Consider the following 16,726-nt stretch of genomic DNA (forward strand, 5'->3'; position numbering starts at 1 on the left):
GAAGGGATGTTTTTCTAACCACATGTTTTATTCTGTCTGATCCTCCACAGCCTCGGGGGGCGCTCTATCCATCACCCCGGGGGGGCCTCCGGACAACGGAGCCAGCTTATACTCCACCACGCGGGACACGGAGCGGAGGCTTCCCGTGGTCACCACCGCCCCGCCGCTCAACGTCCCCAACCACCACCCCCTCTACAGGAAGCCGCCGCAGCACCGCGCGCCGCTCGGCCCCCACGGCCAGCCCAACTACTTTGAAGACAGCGGAGGATCCAGCTCACGCTCCGACGTGCAGGTCACCACCTTCGTCACGCACCAACCAGCGGCCGCTTCTCACTCCAGCACCCCCGTCCCATCCACCGCGGCCATTTTAAATGATCCGGATCATCGTCGTCCACCTCCCATGATCCTCTCTGCTGCTGCTGCTGCAAAGGAGAAAGAGGCAGCGATGAGCATCGATCAGCTCGGACCGAGGCCGAGCGAGAGGCCGGGAGGGGACGAGGAGGAGACGACCACCACCACCATCACCACGACTACCATCATCACCACCATGCAGAGTCCAGGTAAACAGCTACGACACAGAGATGAACACATCGCACACTTAAAACTTTAATCGTGTTTTCCATCATTATCGCGATGTCAACACGCACGATAAACGTATTGCGAAGGTCGTTGAAATACAATGGGTAACGTTTGTTTACAGGTGCCACACCTTCACACTCACAACAGAAAGTTGGCCCATAGTTACTCTCAAACTAGCTAGCAGGTCCAGCAGCAAGGTTGCCAAGGTGAATTACAGTTTAAGGAGGAATGTAAATGTTTGAGAAATTGATTTTAATTGGATGCAAAATTAGGACGAGTGCAGAAGGAGTCATCAAACATCTGAATTAGTTTTATGTACCAAATTCAAGATTCGATTTCGGATTGGCTGAAATTTGGGCTTTTTGATGGGATTCAGTTTCTGTCGAATCTTAGAACATCAACCAAACCAAACCAAACCATTCTGTTCTGTTCAATGCAAAATAATGGTGAAAGTTATTGCCCATTGCTTTTTACAGTTAGAATAAAACACAGTGTGATGTTCACTGCATTTAAAATCTATTTTCTGTATGGGCCGATGTCGATAGGAGTAGGATTCAGTATTCAGTTTGGATTCAGCCGATTTCTTAAATACTGGATTCAGTATCTAGCAGAACCCAAACAATCAGGATTTAGCACATCTCTTGTTTTACAGTAAGAGAAAATGCATTAATTCTTATGTAGATTTTTTTATTTATTTTTTTTTTTACATGAATTTGGTTTTTATCAAGTGTTAAATGAACAATGAACACGTGGAAACAGTATTAAAGCTGGGAAATACATTTTGTTGTGAGGTTGTTTCTCATAGCAACCTTCATATAACTGGTCACTGGTCTGTATAGTCAGAGTTGACCCTCTTTTACTTTGGCCAGTTTGTTTACAATTGCAAACTCAGCATTTCCTCCATCTTTACCACTTGTCTTTAATTTGTGTAATTTGCTGCAGACATCTACATTACGCTGACTTTGCATTGTTTCCTATTATTAGTAGCCACACACACACACACACAGCAGATGTTATATATATATAAAATAAAAGGCCTGTGTTGCCCCCTGTGTGTTGCCCCCACGGGACTGTCCTCCTGTAAAACAAACGTCCCCAGATGTTATCTGTGGCAGCAGCTTACGACCTGCAGTTAGCTTTTATTGTCAGGTGACCTCCAGCATCTGGAGCCATAATGACGGGAGCAGGGGAGGAAGTCAGGTGATGTGGTGATGAAGGAGGAGGAGAAAACCAGAGATGGACAGAGTACTCGACCCCAGTACTTGAGTAAGAGTACAAATACTACTGGTCAAAATTTACTCTGTTACAAGTAAAAGTAGCTCAGTCGACATGTTACTCGAGTAAGAGTAAAAAAGTACTTGCTTTTAAAGGTACTTAAGTATCCAAAAGTACATGCTTTAAATGTACTTCAAGTAAAAATAAGAGTAAGAGTAAATTTCTTATTTTTCACATCAATGAATTACTATACTTTTTTCTAGATGAATTTAAGGAGCTTTTAACTCTTGTTTCTGAAAATTAACTCTTTGAAACCACCTGCACTGATCTGCTGCTTTTAGGGGTTAGGGTTTCCTTCTTTGACAAACACAGCTTGTGTTCAATGGTATTTTAGAAAAAAAAAAAGAAAAAGAAAAAAAGAGCAGACCTGAAAGTAACGAGTACTTTTCAGCCTTCCTAGAGTAAAAGTAAAAATATTTGTCTTGGAAATGTATTCAAGTAAGAGTAATAAGTACCAAAGAAATCTAATACTCAAGTAAAGTACAAATCCTCTGGATATGTACTTAAGTACAGTACTCAAATAAATTTACTCCGTTACTGTCCACCACTGGAGAAAACACACTCTCTGTTCACATGTCAGTCAGTGTCGATCCTCGTCCTGCTCCCTTAGCTTTCCCACCTTCGCTCCTCTGTCCCATGTTGACGTCTCTGTCTCCAGCCTTCACCCAAGGCCGACGTCTAATCCCCTCCCCAGGCCTTCAACGGCCTCCAGCCCTCCCTCCCTCCCCCCCTCCCTCCCTCTCTGGGCCTCATGTCATCCATCCCAATAAGCTATAAATAGTTTAATCATCCTTGATGTAGAAAAAATACTTTTATTTTCAATGACAGATCCTCTCCTGTGTCCTGAATTCATAATGAAGTAGTTTCACTTTCACAGAGTCGAACTGTTGAGCCTCTCTTCTGATTGGCTGGCTGTTTTTTTCTGAGCGATCCAATAAAATATAGAGCAGATTTCAGAATAAAACACGCAGAGAAACCAAATCCTGCAAGTTGTTGTTGGATGGATGGATGGTGGGTCCAGGTGGTGAGGGGGCGGGGCTTTGTTGTGACATCACAAAGTGACAGGAAGTCCTGACAGCTGGTTTTAAGGCTCAGTTTCTGAATACAGGCTGTGTGCATTTCTCTGTGGACTGAGGCTTTGATACTTTATTAATATAGAACCTAGAGCTGCTTTATAATCACACTACACATGGACATCTACCTTTATACTGTATGGAGTTTAACACCACAGGTCAATAACAGTGGGTGTGAATGGGGTGTAAGTCTTAAGCTGAGGTGAGAAAATCAATGTTAACACTGTTACACATACAGTGCCGGTGCAGGTATAATCACATAGAGACGGTGTCTGAGTTTGTTTGAGAGCTTCCTGTCTTTTTAAGCAGCTCAGGTCTGTGACAGCTGAGGAGGACAGAATATCTCCTTGTGGCCTTCGGGGGTTTTCTGTTCCTCCACCTTCACCTCTCTCCGAGCTGAAAAGTAAACTTTTGCACAAGTGCTTCCTCATGAAGAAGAACATCCTCTCAGTGTCCCCTCGGCGCTTCACCTCAGGGAGAGTCCACTCCGGCATTATTACTGCAGCCGCGGTGCGTTATCATTCATCCTGTGTTGTGTATGTCACAGTTCAATAAGGAGGAGTGAATAAGCAGCACAGTGTCGGTGATTAGACTCCATCGATGTGAAGCGTCTTCATTAAAGCCGGGAGAGGTAACATCTAAACATCCTGATGGCAATGAATAAATTAAAAAGCTCTGATGGTAAACAGAAAAAGAAAAAGTTTGACCTCAGTAATAGCTGTGATGATTGGACAAACCGACCTGCCCGTCAACCTACCACTTAGCTACCGATGTGCTAACAGCTAAAGTTGTGATTAAAAGGTGACACAGTGGTGGCTGTGTTTGTGTTGACAGCAAATTAACTTATTCGTTTGTTTTTTTGGTGGTTATCATCTCCAGCTGTGGGAGGGATTTTGTCAGTTTGATGGTTTTGCTCATGCTAGCTCTTCCAGGTTCTCCTACCTGGCATTAAAGTAATATTTCAACATTTTGGCAAATTGGCCCATTGCCATAATCGCTATAGTCATAGCAGTAGGTTTGTTATCTTTAACTGTCGGTGCAAGCTATTTTTAGAATGGCGGAGCAGAGCCGCAAGCTGCTCAGAGCTACGCTATACGGAGGCTCATGGGATTTCTTGGTTTCCCTCATCAAACTCATGAAATACACAATCCAACAACTCCAAAACGCTCTTGTGGACAAGTTGTGACCTGCACATTCACCACACTATGAGATAATAATGGAGCATTACAAGACAGAGTTGTTTTAGAGCTAAATACAGAGACTGCTTGATGAAAAACTGTCCCTGAAGGGAACGTGCATCTCCATGTCTACGTTGAGGTCCGATCACATGTTTGCACTGGTAAATCAAAATAGAAAAAAGAAAAAAATAGTAGAAGAAGAGAAATCTGTAGCCGTCATCCTCACTCCATCCACGAGTATCCACAACGTCTCCACAGCTTCTGACGCTGACCCTCATTCCTAAATTTCCTCTCTTTGTCAATTTCTTCTGCTAATTCAGCATGGCTTCAGCTATGGCTTTCAGCATTCACACGCATTTTCTTTATGGAAATGCTCTTTCTAGTAATTCTCACATCTTCCGGCATTTTTTGCAGTCCAACTAGTCCTGTATACTTTCTGCTACTTCAACAATTAAAACATCAAACAGCTTCTTCTGGACATGCATTTTTTTATACTCTTTGTACTTTTTTTCAAATATTAAACTTTTTTTTTTGTCCCATAGGAAATGCATTGGAACGGTCCTCAAAATGTCAGGACAGGACACACCTGTTAAGGGTGTTGACATGTGCATTTACAAACATTTTGCTCACACCAAGCCATGGAGGTCTCATGCATCATTATAGGCAACCTGCGGTTTCTGCATGCTTGCTTTCTTAGAGTTGAAATAAATATAAAATGTTAAACTGGTAACACTTTATAATAAGTACACACTATTAAGCTTTAGTTAATAAATACTGAATTCATCATTTATAACGCATGAATACTCATTAGTATGTAGTTAGTGCTTATCAATGATGAGTAAAACATTTTTAACTGTGTTGATAAACTATATATAAACATATACAGGTAATACTCAGAAAATTAGAATATTGTGAAAAAGTTCATTCACTTCCCCATGATTGCGAACTGTACTGAACCAGACAGAGAGCTTTTAAAGGCTCAGGAACCCTTTGCAGGTGTTTTGGATTAATTGGCTGACAATTTGAGCTACAACATTGAACTTTTTCACGATATTCAAATTTTTTGAGATTCTGATTCTGGGGTTTTCATAAGCTGTAAGCCATAATAATCAAAATTCTAACAAATAAAAGCTTGAAATATCTTGCAATGCCTGTTATGAGTCTAAATAATATATTCATTTCACCTTTTAAGTTGAATTACTTAAATGAATGAACGTTTTCACGATATTCTAATTTTCTGAGTATTACCTGTATACACTAATGAGTATTCATGTGTTATAAATGATGAATTCAGTATTTAACATCCAGTGATTGGTGGACTGAAGAACGGAGGCAGAAAGATGATTGGTCTGGTGAAAGCGGAAGTGACAGAGCAAATAGAGATCAAATGGATGAAAGAGCTTTCAGAGCCTCCTCCTCTCTTCTGATTGGCTGACACCGACCTGTTGTTACTCGAGCTTCAGAGAGAGAAGCTGAGAGAGGAGACGGAAAACTATAAAAATGAACAGAGCTGGTTCAGCAGGGTTAACCTTTCCTCGTCTTCAGCTTCTCCACCTCAAACTTTATTACAGATCTGTGTAAAACTCATAACAAACTTGACAGATGCAGAATTAATGTGTTTAATTAATCGAAGTGAGTTTGACACAGACCGGAGCATCTGTCAATCATTTTACAGCAGCAGCGTCTGATCTTGTGTTTGGGATGTTGTCGGAGCTCCTGCTGCTCAGAGTTTGTACCTTACCTGTCTCATTACCGTCTGACTCCTGGGCCGCTTCTCAGCCAGATTCTGTCTCTCTCCCTCCTTCATCTTTTTCTTCAAATCTTAAATCAGTCGCATCTTCATCTGTTTCTCCCTCTCTCCTCACCCTCCTCACCTCCTCACAGCCTCATCCTACAAACATCCAACACTACATCCGGAGATGCTCAAAACTTCTGAGCTTGTTCAGGTTTAATGGTGATATATAATCCAGGCTGCTGTGCTCTGTTTATTTTTTGGTCCTGCATATAGGCTACTATGTGGATGGAGAGTTAGTCGTCACACGGATACAGTGGCGGAGGATACAGTGGCGCTGACAGTGTTCAAGAAGAGGAAATTAGTTAATTGACCCTTTGTCAAGTCCCGCCCTCCACAGTTACTGTTGCTAGGTTGGACAAACAATGGTTAACTCCCATTGGAAACCATTGAAAATTAAGCAGATTTAACTTGGAAAATTTGAATTAGCTTATCTATGAGAAAAATGGTGTCCGTGATAGAAGACAGACGTGGCTAAAGAGCAACTGAATGGGCAGTACGTGACTTTTCCGAAAAGTGGTGAAAAATCATTGTTTTGGTCACTCACTAGCTAGCTAGCTAACCACGCTAGATAACGTTAGCTACTAGCTAACGCTTAATCTCCGCCGATCTCCCGTTTCTCCTCGTAACTTCACAAAGTTCAAAAGACATTAGCAGCGGCAGGGGCGGACTGGCCATCTGGACGTTCTGGAGAATACCAGGACGGCCGCCGCCGGCCGCTGCGCAGCCGTCCCAGTTTTTTTTTTTCTCTTGCGTATCATCTACTGTTGTTCCATGCCCAGACCAATAGGTGGCAACAACGCCTGCAGGCACATAGATTCACAAGCTTGCTTTGAAAAGTGAGTGTAATGTGTAGCTCAACTGGTAGTGCACCTAGCTTTGAGTTCAAAACTCTTGCTCCTGTGTGGGATCGAATCCCTCCATAACCGTCTGAGTTTGGATAATCCATTTTCTGTCCCCATCATTATGATCACTCTGTCAAAGTTAACGCGTTAACGCAAAATGCTTTTAACGCTTTTACCGCTTCGACTAGCAATTGTTTTTTTCCCCAATCGCCTGTTCATTCAGCCTGGGTAGGGAGATGAGAGGGGGAGGAGGGGTGGCGCAGTCTTATAATGGTACAGAAAACCTGCATTTTTTTCCTCATGTTCCTAAAGAACCTGTTTTTCTTATCACCAAACGAGGCTGCTCTCCCTCTGTCAGCTGATTTTTAAATACCATGAAGGGAAAGCATAAGAAACGTCCAGATCTGGATGTTCCTTATGCTTTCCATTCATATTGCTGTTATTTCAAGCTATATATATATATATATATATATATATATATATATATATATATATATATATATAATGTGTGGCCTCTCTCTGTCAAAAATGCCAGGGCCTATTTTCTGTCCCAGTCCGCCACTGAGCAGCGGTAATGTTAATATTTAAGAAATCTAAAACAACTGGCCGTAAAATCCTCCTAATATGTCACAGGGACTCAGGAATAATGTTCATATAACATGATGAACTCACCAACAACAATAGTACAGCCAGAGTATTCGCATTAAAAATCTTTTTTTGCAGACTGCAAATCATGTTTATGTTTTGAATTTACGTGTTGGCATGTTGCGCCACCTAGCCCTCTCTCCCAGTCACGGCGGCATCAGTGGCATTTCAGCCTCCGGTCTGCTTCCACTGAGCTGCCGCTACGGCTGGGAGAAAAAAACAGATCACTGTGTTTTGAATTTGACTGCAGTAACCATTTTTGGCCACATTCTTACATATGGCACCTTTAACGTAATATAGGTTATAAGTAGGCTACCCTTTGTTTGTTGATGTCTGTTTGGGGAATGGGATAAAAATGAGTCCAGAAATACGTTCCAGATATTGTGAGTCGCTATTGACCCCTTGCAGCTACGTCATAATTAGAACGTGACGCGAGAGGCGACACCATGACGGACGGCAGAAAGTGCTCAGTGATAATGTACTGTGTATGGGTGCCGTCCAACAATGTGGCTCGATCACTTCACACTAGGGGTTGCACAGACTAGTCGACTAATCGACTAGTCGACTTTACTGCTCCACAATGACGTTTTCAGCTTGACGTCGACTAGTCGCTGATCATGTGACAGTACAAGAGTAGCGGCAACAACAGCTGAGTGCGCTGAATGAAAAAAATACGAGCGCCGTCAAGCTGGATAGAACGAGATCGTACCAGACAGGAAGTCGGGCACAGAAAAGGCGAGAGAATCCGGTCAATTTTCAAAATAAAATAAATGATGATTAAGTTTGCTTGTCCGTTTAGATATTTGTTTGCGTCTACACACAAGACACACATCCATACATACAGCGCTAGAGACAGACCTGTGGAAAACCGAGCAGCCTACAGACGGGTCGATGTTTGACCGGCGCGGAGAGAGCAGGAGAAGCTGCTGCCTGCGAGACGCCAAGCGCCTGTGAGGCGCTGCGCTTCCGCGGCCAGTGTGTCCGGGCTGCCGGCAATTTAAAAAAAACTCCGCTCATATCGACAGCTTTACGTCGCGCACAACAACAACCAACAACAGCAACAACCAACCAGAAAAAAAGCTGTGAGTGAAACTGTGAGTGAGCAGGACTGTGATGGTGACGAGGCCTGTGTGTCGTTTTCCTCCCTAATTGTTTAACGGACAGTAACTACAGTAGCCTATTATCTTTTGCACTTGTATAGGAGTGCATATTACAAAAAAACAAACTGATTTACAGCTTGTTGTTTATAAAGCTGCTGTTCTGTGGACTAATTTCTGTGCATGAGCGTCTGTCAGTGAATACAGATTGTTGCAAAGCATTTCCCTCCTCCTGTGATTTATGATGGGAAAAATATGAATGACGTCATCAGCGACTAGTCGACGTCGACTTGACTTTCATAACATTAGAGTCGACTTTTAAAAATCTGAAGTCGTGCAACCCCTACTTCACACTACAACCTCACAGCATTATCACTTATTTAAAATAGAATATCTACTCATCCGTTGCAATATATGTTTGTTTTTTTGTTATTCGCCGTAGAATATCTCAGTTTTCTGTGCTTTTTCCACTGCTAAGGAGCTAACGTCAGTCAGTGCCACACTCCCCATACAGCAGCTGCTCCTGTCTTTGCTGCTGCTAACTACAGTTAACGGACCTGGAAATTAAAACCTGGTCCGACCCGTGGGTGTTGAAGACCTGACCCGACGTCTGTATAATTAGTGATCATTCTCTGATTAAACCCGGCTGACAATTTTTTTTTTTTTTTTACCCGGCTGACAAATAAAAGAAAACAGGGAGCCGTCTTCGTTGTAATCGCCGCGATCCGACGGCGGCAACTACGTTGTGACGGTGCTATGTTTAATACCAGAGCCAGTCTATTGACATTGAAATTCTCTGTTAATACGAGCGTTAGCTGTTGTTAGCCACAGCATGTAGCTCAGCTAGTTAGCTTCAACTGTGTTTACATCGACTATACACTGTAGATAAACTAACTTATAATGGCATTGATAATGTGTCTGTATATCTTCGCACTGGTCCTGTTGCTCATGTAACCCCGCCGCCAGTGGCCAGCCCCCGGTTCTTAGCTCTAGACCAGCAAGGAGTTGGTGCTTCAGACCAGTTTTGGGTCATTCCAGAATTGGAGGACATTTCATGTCCCACCCATTCATTTTCAATAAATCATGCATGAAATTCCAAAACTTGCATTTGTGGTGAAAATTATAATTACTCTGAGACAAAATATAAATATAGTTATACAAAAACTGGTTCCAAAATATTATTTAAAATACAAAATAACTCTAAGCACCCCCTAAAATGGCCTTTTTCTCTTGTCCCACCCTCTTAATGGCCAACTTGCATGTCAAATAAAGCGTTTAAAATAAGTTCAAAATTTTAATTTTTTTGTATGATTTTGTTGATTTATGTCTTTTGTAAGTGTAAAAACACTTAGTTTAATCATAAACATATTTTAAATAAAAGTAATTTTGCACTAAAGTTGTGTCCCTCAACATCCACGCAACCCTGTTACCAAAACCTTTTTAGCAGAGAAGAAGAAGAAAAAGAAGTATGAGACACATGACACAAAATAATTAGTATTATCAAACTGTTAGATAATAGCATGGGTAGACACAAGGTAAGTCCTCTCTTCTATTTTTCATATTTTTCATATTTCGTCTGCCCTGATTGAGTGCGTCACTCTAACCAATGCAACCCTGTTACTCATATTACCAGAATAAGGCAAAATATTTTCAAAGTTTTCTTTGTTCCTTTAAATAACTAAGTTTGTTCTCAACCTTACAGTAACATTACATTCCATAACTAGCATCTTTCTTCTGCTAAACAGCTGACATAAGCATTGATTTGCAACCCTGTTACTTGCAACCCTGTTACTTCAGAGTAACAGGGTTGCGATTTATGTCATAATCTACAATCAAAAGTAATGAATCTATTCAACCCTGTTACTTTGTTCAACCCTGTTACTCTAATTTCAACCCTGTTACTGTGTAATTTATCTTAAAATTATCTTAAATGACTGTATCAGCTCATGAGGGTTTATCCTATTGTCATTTTGGTAGTGTGTATGATTATATTTATTATGTATTTTGGCAAATATTTATAGATAAATACCTTTACAGGTTCCTGAGTATTGGTAACAGGGTTGCACCAAGCAGCACACACAATATATAAAATATCTAATAAAAAGTGTCACTTTGAGTCCTGAGCTGGCCAAACATAATTATTTGATGATTAATTACCTGTATTTCTTAAATATATAGCAGAAAATTATCAAATAAATAGTAAAATTTTGAGGTGTTTCAGTCCTTAAATGTCCTCCAATTCTGGAATGACCCTTTTAAGGACCAATAACCGGTTTTTAAGCGGTGGAAAAGCAAAGAACCGGTGCTAGTCAGGCTCTGGCTCCGAACCAGCACTGGAACCAGTTCAGTGGAAAAGGAGGGGAAACCCTACAACCCCGGTATGTCACAAAACTATAACGCGCCCATTCAATTACATTGACGTTCACTGTTCTTTTGCCGTCCATCATGGCGTCCGGAGCTACCGCGAGTGGAACGTGACGTCACGTGCAAGGGGTCAATTGCAGGAACCCCAGGCACACATTTTAACCATATTGAAAAATTAAAAAGTAGTTTTTGCCGAAAAAAATGCTGTCTACCTTTCTTGTTTCGTAGGGTTTCATCCCAGGGTTGTCCAACCTTAGAATGTTGCACAACTCGTGACATAGGGAGAAGCGCTCTGATTGGTGGATTAGCAGACCAATCAGAAGGCCAACAAAGGGTCAATTGAGGGAACAGAAATAACAACAGTAAACTTGTAACTTGTATAACTCATATTATCTGGGACCTACATTATGTTCTTACAATATTTTTTTTTACTTTTAGCTATGAGGAGTAATTCCCAGGTGTTTTTCATGGGACTCTCAGGCCACAGCCACACTGATTTTTCTCACCTTTCTCCTCCTGACTGGGTTTAAAGGGGAACTACAGTATGCAGGATTTCCACCTTAACTCTTCTCCATTTTTACCTTAATTAAACAGCTTCGGCGTAATAGTGATGGTTAAATCAATGACTCTCTTATTTATGACAGATAAGACTACACAGATATACACATGGTAACATGGTAGATGATAGATAACGTTATCCATGGATTGATTTCTCACCGGCTTAATTGGAAACAAATGCACATGGAGGAGAGGAGGGTTACAGACACAGAGGACATGTTTTAAAGCTTCAACTGCCTTTACTGCTCCTCGTTCATGCAGCTAATCAACTACAGCGGAGACAATCTGCTTCCTGTGTGTGTGTGAACAGTCATGTGACAGAGTTTGTTTTAGTTTCCAAACAGTTTTACTTTACGTCGCTCTACTTCTGCCTTCTTTCACTCCCTAATTTGCATGTTCAGATCTGATCAGAGCGCCATCAGACACTTAGTAAACCCCAGACATTAATGCAAAGCCCCAGATCCAGATTCATATCAAACAGGAGCCTGAACCTCCAAATCCCAATTAGTGGCAACACACACCCAACAAATATCAAACACCAACTGGAGATAACACGCTGTCACCTTTTTCCTGTTGTTAGAAACTAATTGCAAAGGATTTAAATAAAGTCTGTCCCCAAACACACAGACACACACATACTCAGCTGCATCAGCTTCAATCTAAGATCAGATGAAGGTTCAGGTTTGGACACGAGAACAGTTCTTGGTGGTTTTGGTCTTGATCCGAGTTCAGGAAACTTTCTTTGTTTCCATGAATGAATGACTCCCATGCTGCTGTGTTTGTGTGTCCCTGCAGTTCCCTGTCAGCTGAACCTGACCGGACCAGAGGGCTACATCGAAGCTCCACCTCAGTCCAGCTCCGCCTTTCACTCCACCGTCGACTGCAGCTACATCATCACTGTCTACATGGGCTACGGAGTGGAGGTCCAGGTACGAACCACACACACCACCTTCTCCTGATGTTCTCCACATGTTCTCCTGAGTTTAGTTTAGTTTGTCTTTATTGTCTCCCTTGGGAGAAATTCGTCGTGGACAGACCAGAGACTCCAGTTAGACAACGGAATTCACGCTGTGCCGGAAAAGCACATATTGATACACACTTCTGACTTCAAGTGAACAAGAAGCAACGTTTAGGAATAAAGGAGAAACAATCTGGGAATTAAAAAAAATACATATTTGCTCGACTGAAATAATAATGTAACATTACGAGTTGTTTTAATTTCAAAAACTAAAGTAGTTCAGAGAATTTGCTTCCTGTGTCGTAATGTTACATAATGTTACATGATTATCTCATAGCGTGGTGAATGTGCAGGTCACAACTTGTCCACCAGAGCGTTGTGGAGTTGTTGGGTTGTGTATTTGATGAGTTTGATGAGGGACAGGGGACCTGTACCGTTCACCTCCATTGTGTTCACTGAGCAGCTCACGTCTCTGCCCCGCCGATCTCAAAACAACATGCACCGATAATTAAAGGTAATGAACCTACTGCTATGACTATAGGGGTTATGGTGAGAGGAGGATCTGACTAAATGTTGAACTATCTCTTTAATAACACAAAACAATTACATGTTACATGTAAAAGACCATTTAATATCAGATGTGGAGTTTGAAAAAAAAAACTTCAGCACCACGGACAGCGTCATGGTTTCATCAGTGCACTGTAAAAATCAAACCGTCAAATTAGCAGGAGCCTTTAACAACTAATACACTTATGATCAATAAACAACAAACAATATATGTGACGACAATCTACTAATGTACCAATGTACTGTGTTTCTGGGCCGACGCCGTCCCTTCGTGTCCACGCTATTGTCCCTAATGTAACAGTTGAAATAGCGCGTGCGTTGCTCGGCATGTTCTCAGACGGATGGCTTCAATTAGCATTTTCATTTTTCATCAGAGATGGTTCTCGGGCCGTCTCCGGGCCGGCGCCGATGAGACGTACAGTTTATGTAGCAGCTGCTCTGACAGGAGGGCAGCTCACTGTTCACTGCTAAAATACAGCTCCATTATATCTCCACTCCCTCCTGCTACATGTCTGGAATTCATAAGAGGATTTCAGCCGGCAGACAGACCTGAAACATGCTGCTGCTCTGCTCCCACCTTCTCTAAGGAGCAGCTTATCTGCACAAGATAAAAAGCCCCCGGTTTATAAGTTGAATATAAAGTTGTTTAGATTAATATCTGTCCGTCAGACGCTTCATTTCATGAAGCCTTGAGTGGCTCGGTTATAAAAAACCAATCTGCATTCACACGGTACGTGAATCGTGGCTGTTGTCTTTGACTCTATTGAGACACACACAGCTCATCGGTCTCCGAGTGAGACTCCATGGCCTCGACTTCTTTTCTGAGGAGAAAACATGGAGAAGAAAAAGGAATGAATTGATATTTCACACTGCAGCACTCTCCCACACACACACACACAGCCCTGTATATTATGTTCAGGTCAGTTTGATCTTATTATTATAAATCTCATCTTATAAAGACATTTTTAGATGTATTTCACAGTGACTAAAACACTCTCTCTGTTCTTGTTAATACCTGTATTTGATTCACAGCTTATATTGTATTTAATGAGACATTAAAATGTAAAGATGATAAGATGATGAAATAAATAATAAGACAATAACTGTGACGATATCAGTTCAAACATAATGAAGATTAACAATTTCTAGATAAACAACATTCATGAAAGTCTCTAACGTATATCGTGAGTTTATTAGAAAAACAAATGGGTGGTTAAAGTTGCACTCAAATAAAGTTTGTATCTAATACAGAAATGTAATATATGTTTATATATTCAATTCAATTTCATACATTATGAGATAGTTAAGGCCACACAGACATTATGTATGTTTATCACATATGCATACATTCTTAATATGAATATATAAATAATATATATACATAAACATATAAACATCCCAAAGCCCGTCCATGTATAATTATATAATATACAACAGGGTCCCGAAGTTGGAAAAACATACAGACTTTTTATCTATATGTTCAAATATATGGTTGTAACTATATAAACCAGTGTGTTTCAACCTTGGGGTTGGGACGCCACTTGGGGTCGCCTGGAATTCAAATGGGGTCGCCTGGAATATCTAGTAATTGATTAAAAAAAATATTTTTTAACTAATTATTCTTCTTTTTAAAATTATGATTAAAACACCACACACAATCTTAAACAACTGTGTTCTATACTTTAACTTTCTCAAATATAAATCGAGTTCAAATAAAATGCAGTCTATAAAAATATCTTGATTGACAGGGGTTGCCAGAAATTTATGATGTCAAAATGGGTCACGAGCCAAAAAAGGTTGGGAACCACTGATATAAACAATGATCATATTGGTATTTTAAGATGTGCGTATGAATTTTACTGTAGATATTTCACATGTGTTAAGCATGTTGCAAACTTATGATACAAACCTGTACCTCCATATAACCAGAGGACGATCATACCGTATGTGACAGTAACACATCTCGTTACAGTTGACTTATCTCAAACCACCACAGGGAGTTAAACGTCAAATCTTCTCTTCCTTTTTCTGATCTTTCGGGCAGTTTTTCAGTTTTTGTTGTTATTGTATATTTGTTCCAGACAGTGAACATTACAGGGTTAAAGTGAGATCTCCGTCACAGTGTGAGCAGAGAAGTGACGTGGTGTGAAGTCGGTGGCTCGCAGCTGCAGCTGCAGCTGCAGCGTCCACGACGTCCAATGTCACCTCCACAAATGTGTTTGGCCCATGGACAACAGCGGGCGCTCCCGATGATTACAGCCACTCCGCCCACTCCGGGGCGTTCGCTGTCGCTTTGAAGCGTCTGACCTTTTTGGGGGGGAGAGGCTTATGTGATGATTTAAGTAGTGCCCTTGTCTGCACCTGAGCTCCCCCTCCCCCCTCCCCTTCCCCTCTCCACCACCTCCACCTTCATTCACATGATTAACTCCAAGAGCTTTGCTTCCTGCTGCTCATAAAATATACAATGGCCATTACGCCGCTGAACCTCCAGATGCCTGGCCTAATATATTTAGGATAAAAAATGAATATGTGGTTGCAAATCATTGTCAATGATGTCTCCCAGCTGCTTCCTGTCACTGATGGGGAGAGGAAAGGAAAGAAGGGAGGAAAGGAGGAAGGAAAGGTGGGAAAGAAACGATAGGATGAGTGTGTGTGGGGGTTTATTTTCAGAGAGAAAACAGAAACAAAACCAAAAAAAAAAAGCCAAACTGTGAATAGCAGGAGTTTGTTCAGAACATGAGGGACTTGAAACGCTCTCCTCACAGGGGCTGGTTGGTGTTTGATGCCTGCGTGCTGATTACCAGCTCCCCGCTGAGGCCGAGGAGGAGCAGACCCGAAACCACGACGTCCAATAACAGGAGCTTCCACTCGGCTCGGGGTCGGTGCGGGCGGCGATCGTGTCTCGTGCACGCACGGTTGAACGTCTGATAGCGACTAAAAGAGGAGAGACACAGGGTCAGTCTTGTCCTCCAGAGGAACTGGAACAGGGAACATTTTGAGCAGATTAACCTCGTGTCTGAAGAGCTTCCTGTCAGAGCGCCCGCAGGCCCCCGACCTGACGCCTGAAATCGGTAGATGAAATCTGGGGCGGAAAAAGTGCTGATAGGTGTCGACCGCCGCGCGCGCACACAACACGCTAACAACCGAGGCGACACTATCAGCGTTTTATCAATTCAGAGACGGCTGCACAGGAAGAGCAGAGAGAAACCAAACCAGACGTGGGAGACGTGTTCCTCCAGCTGCAACACTTAGCTTAGCCACCGACGGCTACGTCCACAATATGACGTCTGAGATTCATTAACACATTTTTTAAATGTCCATAAACCAGGACACATTCTTCTTTAGTGGCGTCCCAATTGGACATAGGCTGATGTACAATTACCATGGTTGATCACCGTGGTTACGGCATCTCTGGGAGCATGCACGGTGGGAAAACATGGCCGAAGGAATGAGGTGAAACAAAGTGTCGTCTGGATCTTGATCATCAGGCCACAAGAAAGACCGAGCCTGGATTATACAATAAAAGGAGAGGAATTCATCGTCACAGAAATAATAATAATGATTTTATTTATATGGCACTTTTCGAGAAAAAGCAAGAAGTGCTTTACAGATAAAACATTACAGAAAAAGAATAAAAGAGGAAGAAATCCCCATAAACCAAAAACAAAACAAAACATAAACCCCCCCTCCACAATCAAAGCAGCAGTAGCCTCGCTAGGCTCTTCATACAGAGAAGAGAAGAGCCTGGTTTCCGTTCACTCTGAATTTTAGAGATCTGGAAATCACCAAATTCAC

At 41.8% G+C, this 16,726-nt stretch overlaps 1 protein-coding gene across 1 annotated transcript in view; it reads left to right on the forward strand.

Moving 5' to 3' along the window:
* Positions 1–487: 487 nt before the first annotated feature.
* The window catches only part of sez6b (seizure related 6 homolog b), a gene marked incomplete at its 3' end in the record, with an annotated part of 127,785 nt that continues 111,546 nt past the window's right edge, over positions 488–16,726 (forward strand). The window contains exons 1-2 of the mRNA XM_083984894.1: positions 488–560; positions 12,202–12,335. Coding sequence (XP_083841020.1) covers positions 548–560; positions 12,202–12,335 — 147 coding nt within the window. The 5' untranslated portion in view covers positions 488–547. The remainder of the gene's footprint in view (positions 561–12,201; positions 12,336–16,726) is intronic.

The sequence above is a fragment of the Trachurus trachurus genome, assembly GCF_905171665.1.
Source record: "Trachurus trachurus genome assembly, chromosome: 13".
NCBI lineage: Eukaryota > Metazoa > Chordata > Actinopteri > Carangiformes > Carangidae > Trachurus > Trachurus trachurus.